General features: G+C 32.3%; 1 protein-coding gene across 1 annotated transcript; it reads left to right on the forward strand.

The window, feature by feature from the left end:
- Positions 1-94: 94 nt before the first annotated feature.
- On the forward strand, positions 95-17,768 carry LOC143056943 (tetratricopeptide repeat protein 36-like). The gene is made up of 4 exons (XM_076230155.1): positions 95-262; positions 11,003-11,188; positions 11,782-11,883; positions 15,749-17,768. Exons 1-4 carry the CDS (start codon positions 142-144, stop codon positions 15,901-15,903), a joined length of 564 nt encoding a protein of 187 aa, XP_076086270.1. The 5' UTR covers positions 95-141; the 3' UTR covers positions 15,904-17,768.
- Positions 17,769-18,181: the final 413 nt, after the last annotated feature.

Genomic DNA, 18,181 nt, shown 5'->3' on the forward strand with positions numbered 1-18,181 from the left:
GATTGCTCTACCAGTTGTCGAACGAATCGTGTAATACGGGTGTTCCGGTAACGGAGGAATCTACTACATGTAAGAGAAGAAGACATTGAATCTGACGTTCATTTCCCTTTACTCCTATTCCCCTGTTGTGACGATCTTGAAATGTCGTTTGATAATACGCGAATTTCTGAACATGATAAAGAGGTTTTGGACAGATTGTTTAATCCAAACTTACCATACGGTGATGTAGTTGAAGACAATAAAGACACAACACCTACTGAAGGTATGATAATCATCAAGAGACAAGAGGCATGCTAGTCAATAGGGCTCTTCACGGTTAGTTCGGCCATATTTGGATAGGGGGCAGATTTTTTGGAAGGAGGTGGAAATGGTATGAAAGTGTGGGAAATCCTATGTGTGTTTCCAAGCAACAGCTCTGTTTTAATGATGTTTTCCCGTATTTTTCACACCATTTTTACCTCTATTATGAAAATCTGCCCCCTATCCAATATGGCCGAACTAACCGTGAAGAGCCCTATTCGTTCCAAGTCCGATTCGTTCCAAGCCAGTTCGTTCCAGATTTGGACAATTCGGACAATTCGTACAAAGTCAATTGTCAATTCGTTCCAACTGATTTAGTTTAATATGAGGCAGGCATTACCTGTAAATGGGGACGAAGTCTGTATGAATTATTTTTTTGTAACTTAAGTATTTGTTAAAAAAAAGAGACGGAAATACCGTAACGTTTCCGATTTTGGTTCTGTTGTTACGGATTTTAGTTGTGACGTTATTTAAATTATGATGTCATATGCAATGTAAACAAAGAAACGCTATCATCAGGTAACGTTTTTTCATATCAAGGATGTATTAAAAATGAAATTGGTATTGCGCTTTCCTTCCTATTTTATACTAGACTGATAAATATATATTTTACTCAAAGTTTCATACAAACGAGACTGGAAAAAGGAAGTACATTGTACATTTCTGCACCGGTCCGGGATTTCAAAACACGACAAAAAAAATTTGAACGATTTTGAGTTCATTAGTACAATGAAAAATTCGGGAAATTTTCCCGAATTTTTTTTTTTATTGAATTTTCTACTGTTCTTTTTTGTTCATATTATTAATCGGACTAAGCAATTTGTTCTAACTGATTTCTATTTCAAAAAAAATGATGCCTTTCCTTTAAACCTTTGTCAGTCTCTTGTATGATACTATATCTGTAATGTTTTTAGGTCAGATAATGTATTATGATTAGTTGGTCCTAACTACCAAAGATAATAGCAGTATGTGCTCTGTTTAAAAAATATTGTCCAAAATTGTACCTCAAAATGTCAGGAGTGTAACGCTTTTAGTGTGACATTTAGAAGAAAGCATGTGCATTCATTGATGATATAGAATAAATAAGGGCAGATACAATACCAAACAATATCTTTCATCCAACTATTATATCTTGACTATGATTTCTTGTTCAATTCTTCCATATATTTACATTTTTATGAGCCACATAAGGTAAGTCAAATAAGTTTGTGTAAAAAAAAAAATGTTAGTAAAAGTCAATATGCTGCCAGAAAATGTCTTTGTAGGTGAAATAACATGTTTCTGTACATCTTGCACGGTTTATTTTTTTTGTTTAGTATCATAGCTTGGCACAGGTGCATCCAGTTGACCCTGAAGTTCTACTACTGGAATATTATGGTTACATAAGAGGACTACCCAGGTCTGTCAGGAGTGTAACAACTGGGTTAAGATGTATTTTTTTTAGAAACAATGTTGTTATAGTTGTTGTTTTTTCTTGAATTTCAGTGAACATTACCTGTTACAGTTTATCAGTAACAAACATGCCATTATTATGGCCTTCATTGCTTTTGTATGCTCAATACTTCAATGTCAGGAGTGTAACACAAAAAAATGCCTTATTTCAATCTTATTAGCAAAGGTAAGTTATTGGAAGAAAAACAAGCTGACAATTATTATAAAATGACATTACTACACCTCAGCTTAAGACAGAATACAAGTCTACATCATTACTTTTGAAATTTTTTAACTAAAATTGCAATTGAACTAGCTTGTTTAAATGTGTTACAGTCCTGACATACAAGTATTGAGCATAAACAAGCAATAAAGGCCATAATAATGGCATGTTTGTTACTTAAAATATGCAGCAGATGGTGTTCATACTCAAATTCCAGAAAAGAAAACCAATAATAACAACATTGTTTCTATAAAAAATGACATGAATGTTACACTTAAACCTTTTAAAGCGTTACACTCCTGACATTTTTTGGTACATTTTTGGACAATTTTTAGTGGAAGAAGACGTCAAGTCTCTGAAGACTTAAGGGGCTGACCTTTGGCATTGAGCCTCCGTATGCCGCATTCGTTTCGTGTATTACAATTTCATAACAACTTAAGATTCCTGACACCGATTTTTACACATGATTAGGCAGGGGCGGATCCAGGATTTTGGAAAGGGGGGGCGAAATTTTTAAAGATTGCCGAGCGGAGCGAGGCGAAAATTTTTTTTGGGCCCTTTTTTGGGCTAAAACATAAAATAAAGTAATATGCACTTTTTTTAAAAACCGTTCATGGCGTGGGGCATATTTTGTAGTTGCTGTAAAGGTGTTTAGGGTTGGACATTTTCGATGCTGTATTCTCCCTATTTTTTGTCTATCATATAAGAACATTCGGGTCAGACATTAAAACCCCTGCCACAAAAAAATATGCCCGTTTTATTCATCATGTTCATTTAATGCCATACAATTCTGTTGGAAATATTCATTTCTAATAGCAAAAAGGTGGACAAGATTTTTGTTTTCAATCCAGGTACGGCCAACATTTTTCATAAAGGTCACACCCAGCAGGCAGGTTGCAGTCTGGTCTTGAAAAAAAGTATTCCATATATCAGTTCGGCGAAACAGACATTCCGGTTAGACATTACGGCAAAAATCAGAGTCATTTTTTTTCTCTCAAATATCTAAGACTGTCTCCTTAAATCCATTGGTTCGTACTTAATTACGACTATCTAGAGCTTAAAACGACTGCCCCAGGGATCATTATTCAGCTATGTTATTTTAAAATAGGCTGGGGCGTTTGGGGCTTTTCGTAGTTAGATGACTCTTTTGCTGTGGAGTGAGAGTCTATAGAGTATTACTTTCTGTTTGGTAGTATAGTGAAATAGAAGTCAATACTTCGTTGCTATGAAGGTGTCATGATTGTCATCCTCACTCAGCCTGAGCATTGTGTTACTGTAATTTGACAGAGAGACGCACTGGTCGACTCCACCGTAGGGAATCACATGACTTTGATAATCAGTAAATTTCAGCAAAATATATCTTTCTAAGTAAAGAATTGTCGCATAAAAATTAAATACTAGAGTACTAATTAAGGTACAAAGGAAATGGCAAAGTCTGATTAATCATATGTGCGAGCAAAGGGGGGGCGTACGCCCTCTACGCCCCCCTCTGAATCCGCCACTGTTAGGCATCTGTATCATTTAATTTGTAAATTAGGATTGAAAAACAATCACTATCGTAAATATGACCCTTTTATTTATGTAAATTATCAGATTTCATCTCATCCACATGAACGTTATTTGTTTACTTGTCACAGGATGTTTTAACTGTAGATATTTGTATTACGCATGCGTGAATTTGGTATCGGGACAACTCGCCCTGTTTACAAGTTCGCCCTTGAAGTTACGAATTTGCAATCCTGCAGACAAGAAGATTTTGTTTTTTTGTAAATAAAAAGGATATATTTCTTATTAAACTGTTGTCTTAATTCATTGTTTTCCTTTGTCATGTGAATTAGATGCCCTTCTACTCCAAATGGGTTGAATCTATTTATAAAATTATTCAAGACTCAGTTGACAAGAGCAATACGTTGCTGTTTGGAGAATATGATTAAAATCTAAGCTCATAGAAAAAGAAATATAATTGAAACTCAATGTACCTCCTTCTGAAGAATGTATTGCAATATAAATATAAATTCCTTTTGACAAGAGAAATCTGACTTTTGTCAGAAATATTTTTTTCACATGTGCAGAGGTAATCACATGTGTCGGCCATATTGGTTTGTTTACAACTATGTGAAGAACCATGACCTAAACATAAATAGTCTCTGAAAGCGTAAACTTCAAGCAATACTATTTTATCAATCATGAATATTTTCATAAATTTAAATTTGATTATTTAAAGAAATAAAATTATAACAATTACGATTTTTGATAAGAGATTCTACACAGACATGCTTTAATCTATTTATAGCCAAATTAGTTTACCTGTGTGAAAATGTAAATAATTTGTTTACTAAACAAGTAAAGACAAACTATGGATGGAAGATAATAATTTACATAAATACTTCAGGACATTTAATTGATTTTAATAAATATAGGATTTAAAAACTGCAAGTGGAAACAAATTTATTCATTAGCTACATAATCAGCTGATAATTTTATTTCACAAACATCGTGGTGATGTTATTGATAAAAATCACTCCATCAATCCTACAGCCCTTTCACATATTAAGCAATAGATCTACTCATTATTGTAGAATATTTAATGAATATACATTCATCGTCTTATTGAATATATCGGGTAATCAGATATTTTTAGCTGACAATCTGGGTATCCCATTGGCCGGAGTCTACTGTACTACCAAAAACATGATAAAGATAGTAAATAGTATTTTTTCACTAATTTATTGACAATTTATTGACATAATACTGGTTGTAACATATTTTATTTTTGTATTTAGGTTGGGACCCTCCACCCCACCCCCACCCCAATTATGAGTGGTGTCCCTTAAATGAGGGACTGTCCCTAAAACAAGGGGTCATTTTACTGTTGAAAAAAAATAAAGTATATTTTGAAGATTTTTATTAAACTCAAAAGTGGGAAAATTCATATTTGGAACAACTTTTCTAAATGAGGGGTCAAATTATTAAAAAAGATATAAGTTTAGAAACAACAGAAAATTCTTTTGACATGTTTTGACTATTCAGTACTTTATAGATGCATAGTTCTTTGGGTAAAGTTTCATCAAATAATATGAATATAAATGACTTTTTTGGTGCTCATTTTTACAGTGGGTTATACTGATCTTCCAGTTAGGTTAATCTCATTTGGAGTGTTGTTCCCAACCTGTTAAAGGTCCATCTTTGTGCATAATTTAAAATTGGAAATTTCAACAAGCATCTAATATTCTTACTCTGGAAAATAAACCCTGGTCTGCTAGCTTCATGTATATTTTTTCTACCGAATTAAAACTAGAATCATGCAAACAGACTTAAGAAAAAGGCATGTAAGTTAATCATACAAATATGACACTTTTTCTAGACAATCAACAATGATCAAGATCGTGCAAAATACATCGCTAAAAATTGTAACCTTTAAAAAAAAATTTGTGCAGGAAAAACCCATATGGGAATTGGGAACTTTCAAAAGTTGGCGGGTATGTAACGAGCCTTACTTTTTTAAGCTCCATTTGTGGGCAATATGTTTTCTAGTCTGTCCGTCCGTCCTGCTTCTGGTTATAAAGTTTAGGGTCGAGGTAGTTTTTGATGAAGTTGAAATCCAATCAACTTGAAACTTAGTACACATGTGTTCCTTATGATATGATCTTCTTAATTTTACTGCCAAATTAAAGATTTTACCTAATTTTCATAGTCAACTGAACATAGAAAATGATTGTACGGATGGGAAATCCATGTACTTATGACCTTTTCTTGTTTCAAGAAAAAAAATACATTATAACGATAATGGAACAAAGCAGCCTGGGTTAGTGGGGCTGCTTTTATGGTAATTCAAGTAACCTTTTATTCACCTTCTTCCACTTCAGAGCTATCAGCTCTTTGATTAATATACAGAGCACATACTGCTACCATCTTTGGTAGTACGAACAAACTTATCATAATACATTATCTGACATAAAAACAGCATATATATAGTATCAAACAAGAGACTGAACAAGGTTTAAAGGAAAGCCATCTTTTTTTTAAATAGACAATTAGCAAAATTTGTAAATATGTAAGAAGTATATATTTTTTTTTAACCTGTTCTTAATTTGCACTAAAATAATATGTGAAATATAAAGACTCTACATGATTTCAGGTCAGTTTCAGGTTAAAATATGGTAGCAATAAATTATGGTCAGGAGTGTAACATTTGTTACACTCCTGACAAGTTTCTGATGTAGCTTATCTATAACAAAATTCAACATGATTCTTTATTAAAATAATTGTAACATCTTTACAATGTAATGAGAAAGCCGATCTGTCTTGTAAAAGTGATTTTTCTGCACACTATTCACCAAAGATTCTTAAAAATTAAAGTGTAATTCTCATTAAACATGTTAAATGTTTGCTCTTTGCTCAGAAATTAAAAAAATATGTAATCAAATATCTAATAAATTTATTTATTTGTGAGATTGTAAATTTAAAATAGATATCATTGCTGATTTTCTAAACATTCCATTAAAAAACAGTCTTACAGTTACTGAAAAAAATATGTCAGGAGTGTAACAAAAGGATAAAAAACACATGTTTGTATTTTTTAAATGAAGAAAACTTAGAATTGACTGAAGCAATTGTTGTGAAATTTTCAGAGGATGTAATTAGATCATATATGTTTGCTTCCTTATACTTTTTATATAAAATTAAAAAATTTTTCAAAGAGATATACAAACTTTTGAAATAAGATATTACATGTATTAAAGAATACACTAAAAATTGGTGAAATTTACATATTTAAAAAAAAAATAACTGTTTATAAGTAAAAAAAAAATTGCAGGAAAATCATTTAGGACCTTTATTGCAACAAACAAAAAAATTACATTGATATTTATATTCTTATTTATGTTTGTCAGTTGATATTATTATTTTGTTGTCTCCTTTGAAAAATGGCTGAATTCTTATGAGTAAAATGTTGTTAAAATTTTTGTTTTTATTATTTTGCATTAACCCTTGGTAGTTTTGAAAACTTGAATGTCTCTGGATTAAAGAAAAATGATAGAAAAAAGATTAGCAATGACTTAATTTTTTACCATGTTTGTCACACTTTGGCATCATTTTTTTTGAAATAGCCATTATTAACAATTTGTTCCAACTTTTTTTTATAATGTAGACTATATGTCCGTATATCACTGTATTTGTGTGAATCAACCTACAGTACACGGTAAAAATCGACAATTTCTTGTCAATTTTTTTTTATATATATTTCATATAAAAGATCGTTTTTCAATAATAACTTTGAAGGGTTTTATGGTTCGATTTTGAAAAACGCAGATTTATGTGTACAATATTTGTTTATTTAGTCATACAATTTTTGGCCGGGTTGTCTTTGTTTTGTTTTTTTCCTTTTTCCGGTCAACTTGTATCATATTTCGGGATAATCTAAATGTCTTATGCAAAATAAGTTTAAGGTTTGTATCCTTTAGTATTTATGAACAAAACGATGACACCAAAACACACGAAGATTCCATGATGGAATATAAAAATAATATACGGAATTAGGAATCTTTTAGAACATCTATGTTTCAAACTTGTTTTTCATTGGTTTGAAAGACGCTGACCTATCAAAAATATGTATCATAATTCCACACCTCCAAGCCCATACTTTTGTTTTTTAGTTTCTTTGAAGTTACTTTTTTCGGTTTTGTACAGGAAACTGAGTAAAATATATCTTTCCTCCCAATAAATAAACCATAGATTTTTTTTTTAGATAAGTATTTATATACATTTTATATAAGTACAGCCTCAAAAATTAAACTAATAAGGCTATTAAAATGGTTAATATTGTCAGAGACATATAATACATATTATATGTCTCTGATATTGTTTAAAATTGTTCTTGAATAAGTTGGAACGAACTGACCAGTTTTTGAAAAAGTTGGAACGAATTGACCAAGCAACTTGGGACGAATTTGTTGGAACGAATCAGAGTTGGAACGAATCATCCAGATACCGACAAGAGTTCACCGTGAAACTGGGATAAAATCACTTATTATTTGGCATTAAAATAAGAAAGATCATATCATAGGGAACATGCATGTGTACCAAGTTTCAAGTTCACTGGACTTCAACTTCACTTGACCAAAAAACTTTTACATGAAGAGGAATAGATGGACAGACGACAGAACTGACGCACAGACCAGAAAACATAATACCCATAAATGGGGCATAAAACGCTATCAATCTACAAATGTATATGGGTAATGCAGCATAAAGTATAAAGAGTCTGTTGAATAATCACATGAATACATAGATGTATGTTGAAATAAAAATGTGTCATTCAAAATAGATATGGTTGGTCTTGAATGCCTCTTAATCATCAATGTCCAGGCAGTAGATCATTCACCTTATTGCTTTTTGGAAATCTGTCCCAGTTGAACTGAGAATCTGCCTTGCTCAACTCTCCATCCAAATAACAATTTAAAAAAAAAAAGTAAACCATTATAGGTCAATGTACGGCCTTCAACATGCCACAGAGCCTTGGCTCACACCGAACAACAAGCTATAAAGGGCCCCAAAATTACTAGTGTAAAACCATTCAAACGGGAAAACCAACGGTCTAATAGATTTTTAAAACGAGAAACGAAAAACATGTATAAATTACATAATCAAACGACAACTACTGTACATCAGATTCCTGACTTAGGACAGGTGCAAATATTTGCAGCGGGATTAAACTTTTTAATGGATCCAAACCTTCTCCCTTCTGTAGAGATAAAAATTGACGTGTCTGTGTCTCTATACATCCCACCTCAAAAGAAGATACAATTTAGTTATGTTTTAATTTACTAATGACAAAATCGATATTAGTGCCAATGTAAACTATATTCAGAGATCTAATTACAATATTGGTACGATAACCCTTACTTCATTACTTATAAGTTTGTTTAAAGATCCAATGAGTTTACAAGGATCACATACCGTGACATAGTGATTTCCTCGCTTTAAGTACAATATTACCATAAAATTTAGGATGTGGAATACCATTTTTAATAAGTTTTCTAAAGGTATTTCCAAATTTACTAATCAAATCTTTGTATCTATGAAAGAAAAAGTAAAAGTTTTAAGCAATTTATGGTATCGAAATCCCTGCCACAACAATATCCCAGTGATGCATTGATAACGTTCGTTAAAATCTATGACATCAGAACACACACAGGCAAACGGAACAAGTTGGGATATATAAACACTGTATGATGGAGCCAAAGGCATATCTCCGTCTAAAAAAGAAAAATTAACAATAGGAAATGAAAAATCGTCTCTTTTGTCGTAAATTTTAGTATGAAGTTTCCGGTTTGAAATTGAAATGTCTAAATCTAGAAAAGGACAACTGCTACTGTTTATGTTAGATTTAGTTAAAGTAAGTTCTTTTGGGTAAATTTCTGAAGTATATTTAGAGAACTCTGGATTATTTAACGAAAAAATATCATCCAGATAACGGTAGGTATTTATGAATGTATCAACCAAATATAACAATGATGGGTTTTAACTGAGTTTGGTCATAAACTGAGATTCATAGCAATATAGAAATAAATCTGCTATTAAAGGGGCACAGTTAGTGCCCATAGGAATACCTACTACCTGACGATACACTTTATCGCTGAAATGTACATAAATGTTATCTAACAGAAAATTTAAAGCTTCAATCATATCCTCACATTTCCAGTAAGTGTATCTAGCATACTTTCCTTTTTCGTTACATAAAAAGACTTTAAACGGGTTACAGCAAATAAAATTACAATGAGATTTTTCGAAAAACCATTTTATCAAATACAAAAACTTTTTCTTTATAAGATTGTGTGGAAGTGTAGTGTACAGAGTAGAAAAATCATAACTGTCAACAGAATTGTAAGGACCATCGAAAGCATGTATTTTATCTAAAACCTCTAAAGAATTTTTAACACTCCAAAAATAATTAATACCATTATTTTGATAAGCTTTATTACAAAAGTTAACCAGTTCTTTAATAGTAGTAAGGGAGGTAGTTAGAAGCACTGATAGATTAGTAGTAGAACACTTACTCAAAGCGGAGATGAAATGGAATTTAAATGTTTCTTTGTGTAATTTCGGTAACCAGTACATGTACATGGTAGGGACTTTCAAATGTTCGGAAGATGCTTTAAGCTGGGTAGTGGCAGTGGTATGCTTGTTAATGATTTGACTCTCTGTGGTGCGCACTGACCTGAATGTAGAGGAATTGATAATTTTGTTTTGAAGAACTTCCCTGTAGTATATGCGTCACACCACTACTACATTATTGGCTGCCTTGTCTGCCGGTACGAACACAAACCGCTCTGCTAGTGTCATCTGATGTCATATCTATGCGTTCTCAACCCTTCTAGTAGCGTTTCCTGTTGGCTGGATTAGTTACCAGACAGCTAATACGCTTAATCTTTTTCATTTAAACTAGTAATTTTAGGCAATTTGCTTACACTAAAAAAAGTGAGCACACTGAAATAGCTGATATATATGTATGGGTTCCTATTGGTACTTATTATTCATAGCTATATGCTAAATTTTGTATCGCTGGGAAACAAAAGGCACCAATAGTTAATAAGATTCTGTCCTGACCCTAAGGTGAGAGGTAGATTGAAAGCACTTTAAATAGCTTTTTTGATTTTTCTGACAACAGATCAACATTCTAAAGCACATGTACAGTCATGACAGTTACTGCTTAAGTGATCTCATGATGGCATGCTGATCTTGCGTTTGGGGGTTTTGTGTTTCTACTAGCAGGGTAAAAGCAAAAATGATGGCTCAGAGTCTGACTATTTGTGTATGGTTAGGGTTACATAAAATTGAGAATGGAAATGGGGAATGTGTCAAAGAGACAACAACCCGACCAAATAAAAAACAACAGCAGAGGGTCACCAACAGGTCTTCAATGTAGCGAGAAATTCCCGCACCCGGAGGCGTCCTTCAGCTGGCCCCTATGTCTTCATATTTACTGTTAATTGTGTGAACTATGGTGTTAAAAACCAGGTGATTAGTGTCAGTCTGTTAATTTTACAGAGGAAGTTGAAACTGCAGAAATAAAACAAGTAAAGATTCTTGAAGCAGATGGAGTAAAGGCTGCTGAAACTGGAGACCTCCACAAGTCACTGGACCTCTTCTCTAAGGCCATTAGTGTATTACCAAGGAGGGCATCTGGATATAATAATAGGGCACAGGCACTCAGACTTAAAGGAGATGTTGAAGGTAGGTATAATTTATACAGACCTCCACAAGTCACTGGACCTCTTCTCTAAGGCCATTAATGTATTACCAAGGAGGGCATCTGGATATAATAATAGGGCACAGGCACTAAGACTTAAAGGAGATGTTGAAGGTAGGTATAATTTAATATACAGAAAGAAATCTGCCAAGTTTAGAGAAACCTTAGACATAAAAAACTACTTGAATCTAATGCAGTAATAGGAATATGGCATAAGTCCCAAAGATAAAAGGAGCTATTATTTGCATGTGCAGGAGAAAAGACATATGAATGTCGATAAACGTTTAAGTTCTCTAATCTTTACCTCAGATGATATTGAAATAGATTTTGTAGAGGGAGAACCTAAAACACAATTAAACAACTGGTAAAGACTTACTATAAAATATATTATATATAGTTCCTTTCTTTTCATTTCTAACTTTTGTATATTTCATGTTTATAGTAACAAGGGTTTTGTTGGAACTTTTATTGAGTCAAACAATATGCACATATATTCACTAAAAGAGTGACAATATCACTAGCATTATGTTTTTTATTCTTATTCTTTTCAATAAATATGAATTTGAACTTGTTTCAGGTGCCATAGATGATTTGAATAAAGCTATTGATTTAAGTAATGGACGTGGTCAGGTGGCTTGTCAGGCCTATACACAGAGAGGACTTATCTACAAACTAGAAGGTAAATAAAACTGGGTAATAAAGCTATTGATTTAAGTAATGGACATGGTCAGGTGGTTTGTCAGGCCTATACACAGAGAGGACTTTCTACAAACTAGAAGGTAAATAAAACTGGGTACTAAAGCTATTGATTTAAGTAATGGACATGGTCAGGTGGTTTGTCAGGCCTATACACAGAGAGGACTTTCTACAAACTAGAAGGTAAATAAAACTGGGTACTAAAGCTATTGATTTAAGTAATGGACATGGTCAGGTGGCTTGTCAGGCCTTTACACAGAGAGGACTTATCTACAAACTAGAAGGTAAATAAAACTGGGTAATAAAGCTATTGATTTAAGTAATGGACATGATCAGGTGGCTTGTCAGACCTATACACACAGAGGAAACTAGAAGGTAAATAAAACTGGGTACTAAAGCTATTGATTTAAGTAATGGACATGGTCAGGTGGTTTGTCAGGCCTATACACAGAGAGGACTTTCTACTAACTAGAAGGTAAATAAAACTGGACATGGTCAGGTGGCTTGTCAGGCCTTTACACAGAGAGGACTTATCTACAAACTAGAAGGTAAATAAAACTGGGTAATAAATCTATTGATTTAAGTAATGGACATGGTCAGGTGGCTTGTCAGGCCTTTACACAGAGAGGACTTATCTACAAACTAGAAGGTAAATAAAACTGGGTAATAAAGCTATTGATTTAAGTAATGGACATGGTCAGGTGGCTTGTCAGGCCTTTACACAGAGAGGACTTATCTACAAGCTAGAAGGTAATTAATTACAAAAATCTTCTAAAATGCAGCTGTTTCACAAACCATGCCTCTTTTTGTTAGATACATGAAATTCATAGATAATTTGTTTTGTTTTTGTACTGTTTCCCAGATATGATCTCAATTTTTCTTCTCATAGAGACATAACTTGGGAATGTTACAAGTGTAAATGTACATGGTAGGTGGTTGAATTGTATTTTGAGAAAAACCTAAAGTGAGGTTAGAGGTAGTGCAGACTTTTAGTATACTGTGGATTATTCATTTATTTTTGTGGGTATCAATTTTTATACGACCGCAAATTTTGAAAAAATTTTCGTCGTATATTGCTATCACGTTGGCGTCTGCGTCGTCGTCGTCGTCGTCGTCGTCGTCCGGCGTCCGAATACTTTTAGTTTTCGCACTCTAACTTTAGTAAAAGTGAATAGAAATCTATGAAATTTTAACACAAGGTTTATGACCATAAAAGGAAGGTTGGTATTGATTTTGGGAGTTTTGGTCCCAACATTTTAGGAATAAGGGGCCAAAAAGGGCCCAAATAAGCATTTTCTTGGTTTTCGCACCATAACTTTAGTTTAAGTTAATAGAAATCTATGAAATTTTGACACAAGGTTTATGACCACAAAAGAAAGATTAGGATTGATTTTGGGAGTTTTGGTTTCAATAGTTTAGGAATAAGGGGCCAATAAAGGGCCCAAATAAGCATTTTTCTTGGTTTTTGCACAATAACCTTAGGTTAAGTAAATGGAAATCTATGAAATTTAAACACAATGTTTATGACCACAAAAGGAAGGTTGGTATTTATTTTGGGAGTTTAGGACCCAACAGATTAGGAATTAGGGGCCAAAAAGGGACCCAAATAAGCATTTTTCTTGGTTTTCGCACTATAATGTTAGTATAAGTAAATACAAATCTATGAAATTTAAACACAACGCTTATGACCATAAAAGGAAGGTTGGTATAGATTTTGGGAGTTTTGGTCCCAACAGTTTAGGAAAAAGGGGCCCAAAGGGTCCAAAATTAAACTTTGTTTGATTTCATCAAAATTGAATAATTGGGGTTCTTTGATATGCCGAATCTAACAGTATATGTAGATTCTCAACTTTTGGTCCCTTTTCAAATTGGTCTACATTAAGGTCCAAAGGGTCCAAAATTAAACTTAGTTTGATTTTGACAAAAAATGAATTGGTTGGGTTCTTTGATATGTTGAATCTAAAAATGTACTTAGATTCTTGATTATTGAAGTTTTTTTGGTCCAGTTTTAAGGGTCCAAAATTAAACTTTGTTTGATTTCATCAAAAATTGAATCCTTGGGGTTCTTTGATATGCCAAATCGAATTGTGTATGTAGATTCTTCATTTTTGGTCCTGTTTTCAAATTTCAAATTCTACATTAAAGTCCAAAGGGTCCAAAATTAAACTAAGTTTGATTTTAACAAAAACTGAATTCTTGGGCCTCTTTGATATGCTGAATCTAAACATGTACTTAGATTTTTGATTATGGGCCCAGTTTTCAAGTTGGTCCAAATCAGGATCTAAAATTATTATATTAAGTATTGTGCAATAGCAAGTCTTTTCAATTGCACAGTGTTGTGCAATGGCAAGAAATATCTAATTGCACAATATTGTGAAATAGCAAAATTTTTTTTAATTAGAGTTATCTTTCTTTGTCCAGAATAGTAAGCAAGAAATATCCTATTTGTGCAATAGCAAGAATTTTTTTTAATTGGAGTTATCTTTCTTTGTCCAGAATCAACTTAAATCTTTGTTATATACAATATACAATGTATATACACTTTTTACTACCAACTGATAAATTTAAATAATCTTTACCATTCAGTGATAACAAGCAGTTTTTTTACATCTTAATATTTTATGATGTATTTAAATGAGTAGTTATTGTTGCAAACTCCATTAGAAATTTGAATTGATATCAGTTTTGAAAAAGGGAAAGGGGGATGTGAAAAAAAAGGGGGGGGGTTAAATTTTTCTCATTTCAGATTTCATAAATAAAAAGAAAATTTCTTCAAACATTTTTTTGAGAGGATTAATATTCAACAGCATAGTGATTTGCTCAAAGGCAAAAAAACCTTTTAAGTTCATTAGACCACATTCATTCTGTGTCAGAAACCTATGCTGTGTCAACTATTTAATTTTAGATTTAAAAAGTTTGAAGAAGAAATCTTTAATTGATTTGTAAAATCTTGGCATTTGTTTTGTGTAAAAAAAAAACATGTAATGTCAAAAATTTGATCACAATCCAAATTCAGAGCTGTATCATGCTTGAATGTTTTGTCCATACTTGCCCCAACTGTTCAGGGTTCGACCTCTGCGGTCGTATAAAGCTGCGCCCTGCGGAGCACCTGGTTGAGGATTGAGGAAAACTTACACATTCGTGGATATTTGGTTTCATGGTTTTGCGGGAACCTGCATACAAGCCTATAAAAAAATTGTTATTCGTTGTACATTTAATTTTGTGGTTCACCTGTACCCACTAATTTCATGATTATTGGTATCCCATGAAAAATAAGTTCAAACTCTTAGAAATTTGGGGCATCAAAATGTTGAAAATATGCCAGACAGCCCTTCATGTATGGATTGTCCTTTGAATAAAAAAGGAGTGCATATGAACTTTCCGTTCTAGAATACATTTTTTTTTCAAAACTTTATAGTAAAAGTGGCACAGTTTAAAAGCGGAAAAGGGAGTTCCTATGGGAAATTGCTTTGTCCATCTTTACAGAAATGCAACCTCTAATCTGAAACTACTGGGTCAATAGGAACCAGACTGGGCAACAACCATCCTTTGTGTTTGTTGTTAAGATTTGTCTTATGCTCCAACTATAAAAATGAATTTGCAATGCATCATCATGTCTCATAAAAAAATATAAAATATTATAATTTAGAAATGTTGCATTTAATTTACTGTAAATTCAGAAAGTATATGAATTTAACAGGATTTTTCTGAAAATCATAATAATTAAAATTGCATTTAATTCTAAAATGACAAAATAACAATAATAAATGCATGCGATAATTTCCAAATTTACAGTAATTATATTTCATTCTTAATTACTATCTATAATTCAACTTATTTTGATCCAGGTATGGATGAAGAATCTCTAGAAGATTTTAAACATGCAGCCTCTTTAGGAGGACAGTTTGCCAAGCAGCAGGTGGTGGCCATGAATCCTTACGCTGCCATGTGTAATCAGATGTTATCAGAAGTCTTTCATAAAATCAAATGTGGAGAAATGTAGGTCAAGGACAAATGAATGTCAAGGTCAAACTAGAAATGCATTAACTTAAATGAATATTTTCACAAGTATATAAAATCAGATGATAGATCAATAAAATGGAGGGACCACCAAACATGGAAGAGTTGTGTTATGTTTTGTTGGACAAACAAAAGCATTGTGCATCAAATAACACTTAATTATTTACATGACCATGAATTATTTAAATGTAGTTTGTTGTTTTAAATAATACAGAAAAGCAAAGGCTAAAAATGCAACAAATCGGCATTTTTAAACAATGACAAACCCCTTTTAATACGACTGCAAAAAAATGTTTGCGTTGTATGATGCGCATGTCGTCGTCTGCACCGTCTGAAGACGCATTTAGTTGACGGACTATAAATTTAGTTTTAGTCAATGGAATTTTATAAATTTTTACCAGAAGGTTGAATACCACAAAAGAAAGGTTGGGATTGATTGTGGGGGTTATGGTCCCAATAGTTTTGGAATTAGGGGCCAAAAATGGGGCACAAAATAAGTATTTTTGTAGCTTTCAAACAATAACTTGTGTTTAAGTGTATGAATTTCTCTGAATTATTCCACGAGTTTCCATAGTATGAAGGGATAATTAGTATTGATTTTGGGGGTTATGGCTCAAATTTTTTTGGAATTAGGGACATAAAAAGGGGAAAAACTAGGTTTTTCTGGTCAATGGACAATTATTACAATTTAAAAGCAGTGTAAGGGAGGTAATTCAAAAACATTTAACATACAATGTTGGGGTATTATCAGATCTACCTCCCTTACACTACTTGTTAATTATGTATAATGGAATGTCAGTTTTGTACGTATTGCAAAAAAGGGGGTGGTAGTAGTTTTCATTTTGTCCCCCCCAAATTTCTCAAATTTCAAATTTTGGAAAAGTTTTAAAGAAGAAGTCTTTAATTGCGCAATATTGTGCAATAGATTTGTAAGATCTTGACATTTGTTTTGTGTAAGAAACCCATTTTATGTCAAAAATTTGATCACAACCCAAATTCAGAGCTGTATCAAGCTTGAATGTTGTGTCCATACTTGCCCCAACTGTTCAGGGTTCAACCTCTGCAGTTGTATAAAGCTGTGCCCTGCAATGTACCTGGTTAGTATTATAGACAATAGAAAATATTTATTAGCACAAACACATTTACATTAAATTGTTATTATATTATTTTTACACAAATTATTTTTCAGTTATGTTATAATGTTATATTTTCATTTAAATAATTAAAAGTAGATGATAAGAAAGTTGATGCGACAGTGATCTAAGTTAGTGTTGGTCTGAGGACTTGGACCTGTGTTTTCTGGGTGGGAACTTTTTTGTTAGAGACTCTTTTTTTAGATTGATACCCCAAACAGAACCATTGAATCTCTTAAGCAGAACGTTTCATTTATCAAAGTAAATTTAAACCTTTGTAACTACAAAGTGATCTGACAACTATTTTAGATATTTTAACTTGCTAAATTTTGTTGTAAGTTTTTGATATGATGTTTTGTATGCTTGCACATTTCCGCACATTTCCTATACTATTTCATTATTATGTGTCTACACTAGCTGTCTTTCTAGTCATATATCACTGGTAATCTGTAATTTTCACATTTAAAATATATATTATGTTTATAGTATTTCTGTTTTGTGTTAAATTTATATTATATATATGTAGAGGAGATTTGAAATTTTATTTTCATGGGTGATTATTTGCTACAGCATAATGTATTCTTTTAATACTATTAAATGTTACCAAAGATGATTAACCTAACAATTTCGTAAGTGTAATAAGAGGTTGATATTATATTTTGTATATTCACTGTTATTGATTTTTTTTGTTTTAATCATTAAAATATGAGATTTTTCAAGTTGTATTTCTTATCAACCATAATAGACAACTTGATTCTCTTACTATATCTTTCATTACAAGTATTGAAGGACATTGAGAACAAAAGGTATTGTACACTAAAGTCTAAAAATGAAAACTGTTATCACAGAGATATGTCTCAATTGCAAATGTTGAAATTAAAATTGCAATTTCTATGGTAATGAGATGTGCCAATATTAATACAACTGTATACCAAATATCTTTGACTTACCACTAGTGGTTCACTATAATTAGATCTAATCACAAACTAATACATTGTTGATGCCGCCGTCGCAAGAAACAGCATACATATGTCTCGTTTTTTGACTTCGTCAATCAAGGCAAAAATGATTGTTCTTTGGTTTAGATATAAAAAATATGATGTGTTATGATTTCAAATGAGACAATTC

This window comes from Mytilus galloprovincialis, chromosome 13 (assembly GCF_965363235.1).
Source record: "Mytilus galloprovincialis chromosome 13, xbMytGall1.hap1.1, whole genome shotgun sequence".
Classification (NCBI taxonomy): domain Eukaryota; kingdom Metazoa; phylum Mollusca; class Bivalvia; order Mytilida; family Mytilidae; genus Mytilus; species Mytilus galloprovincialis.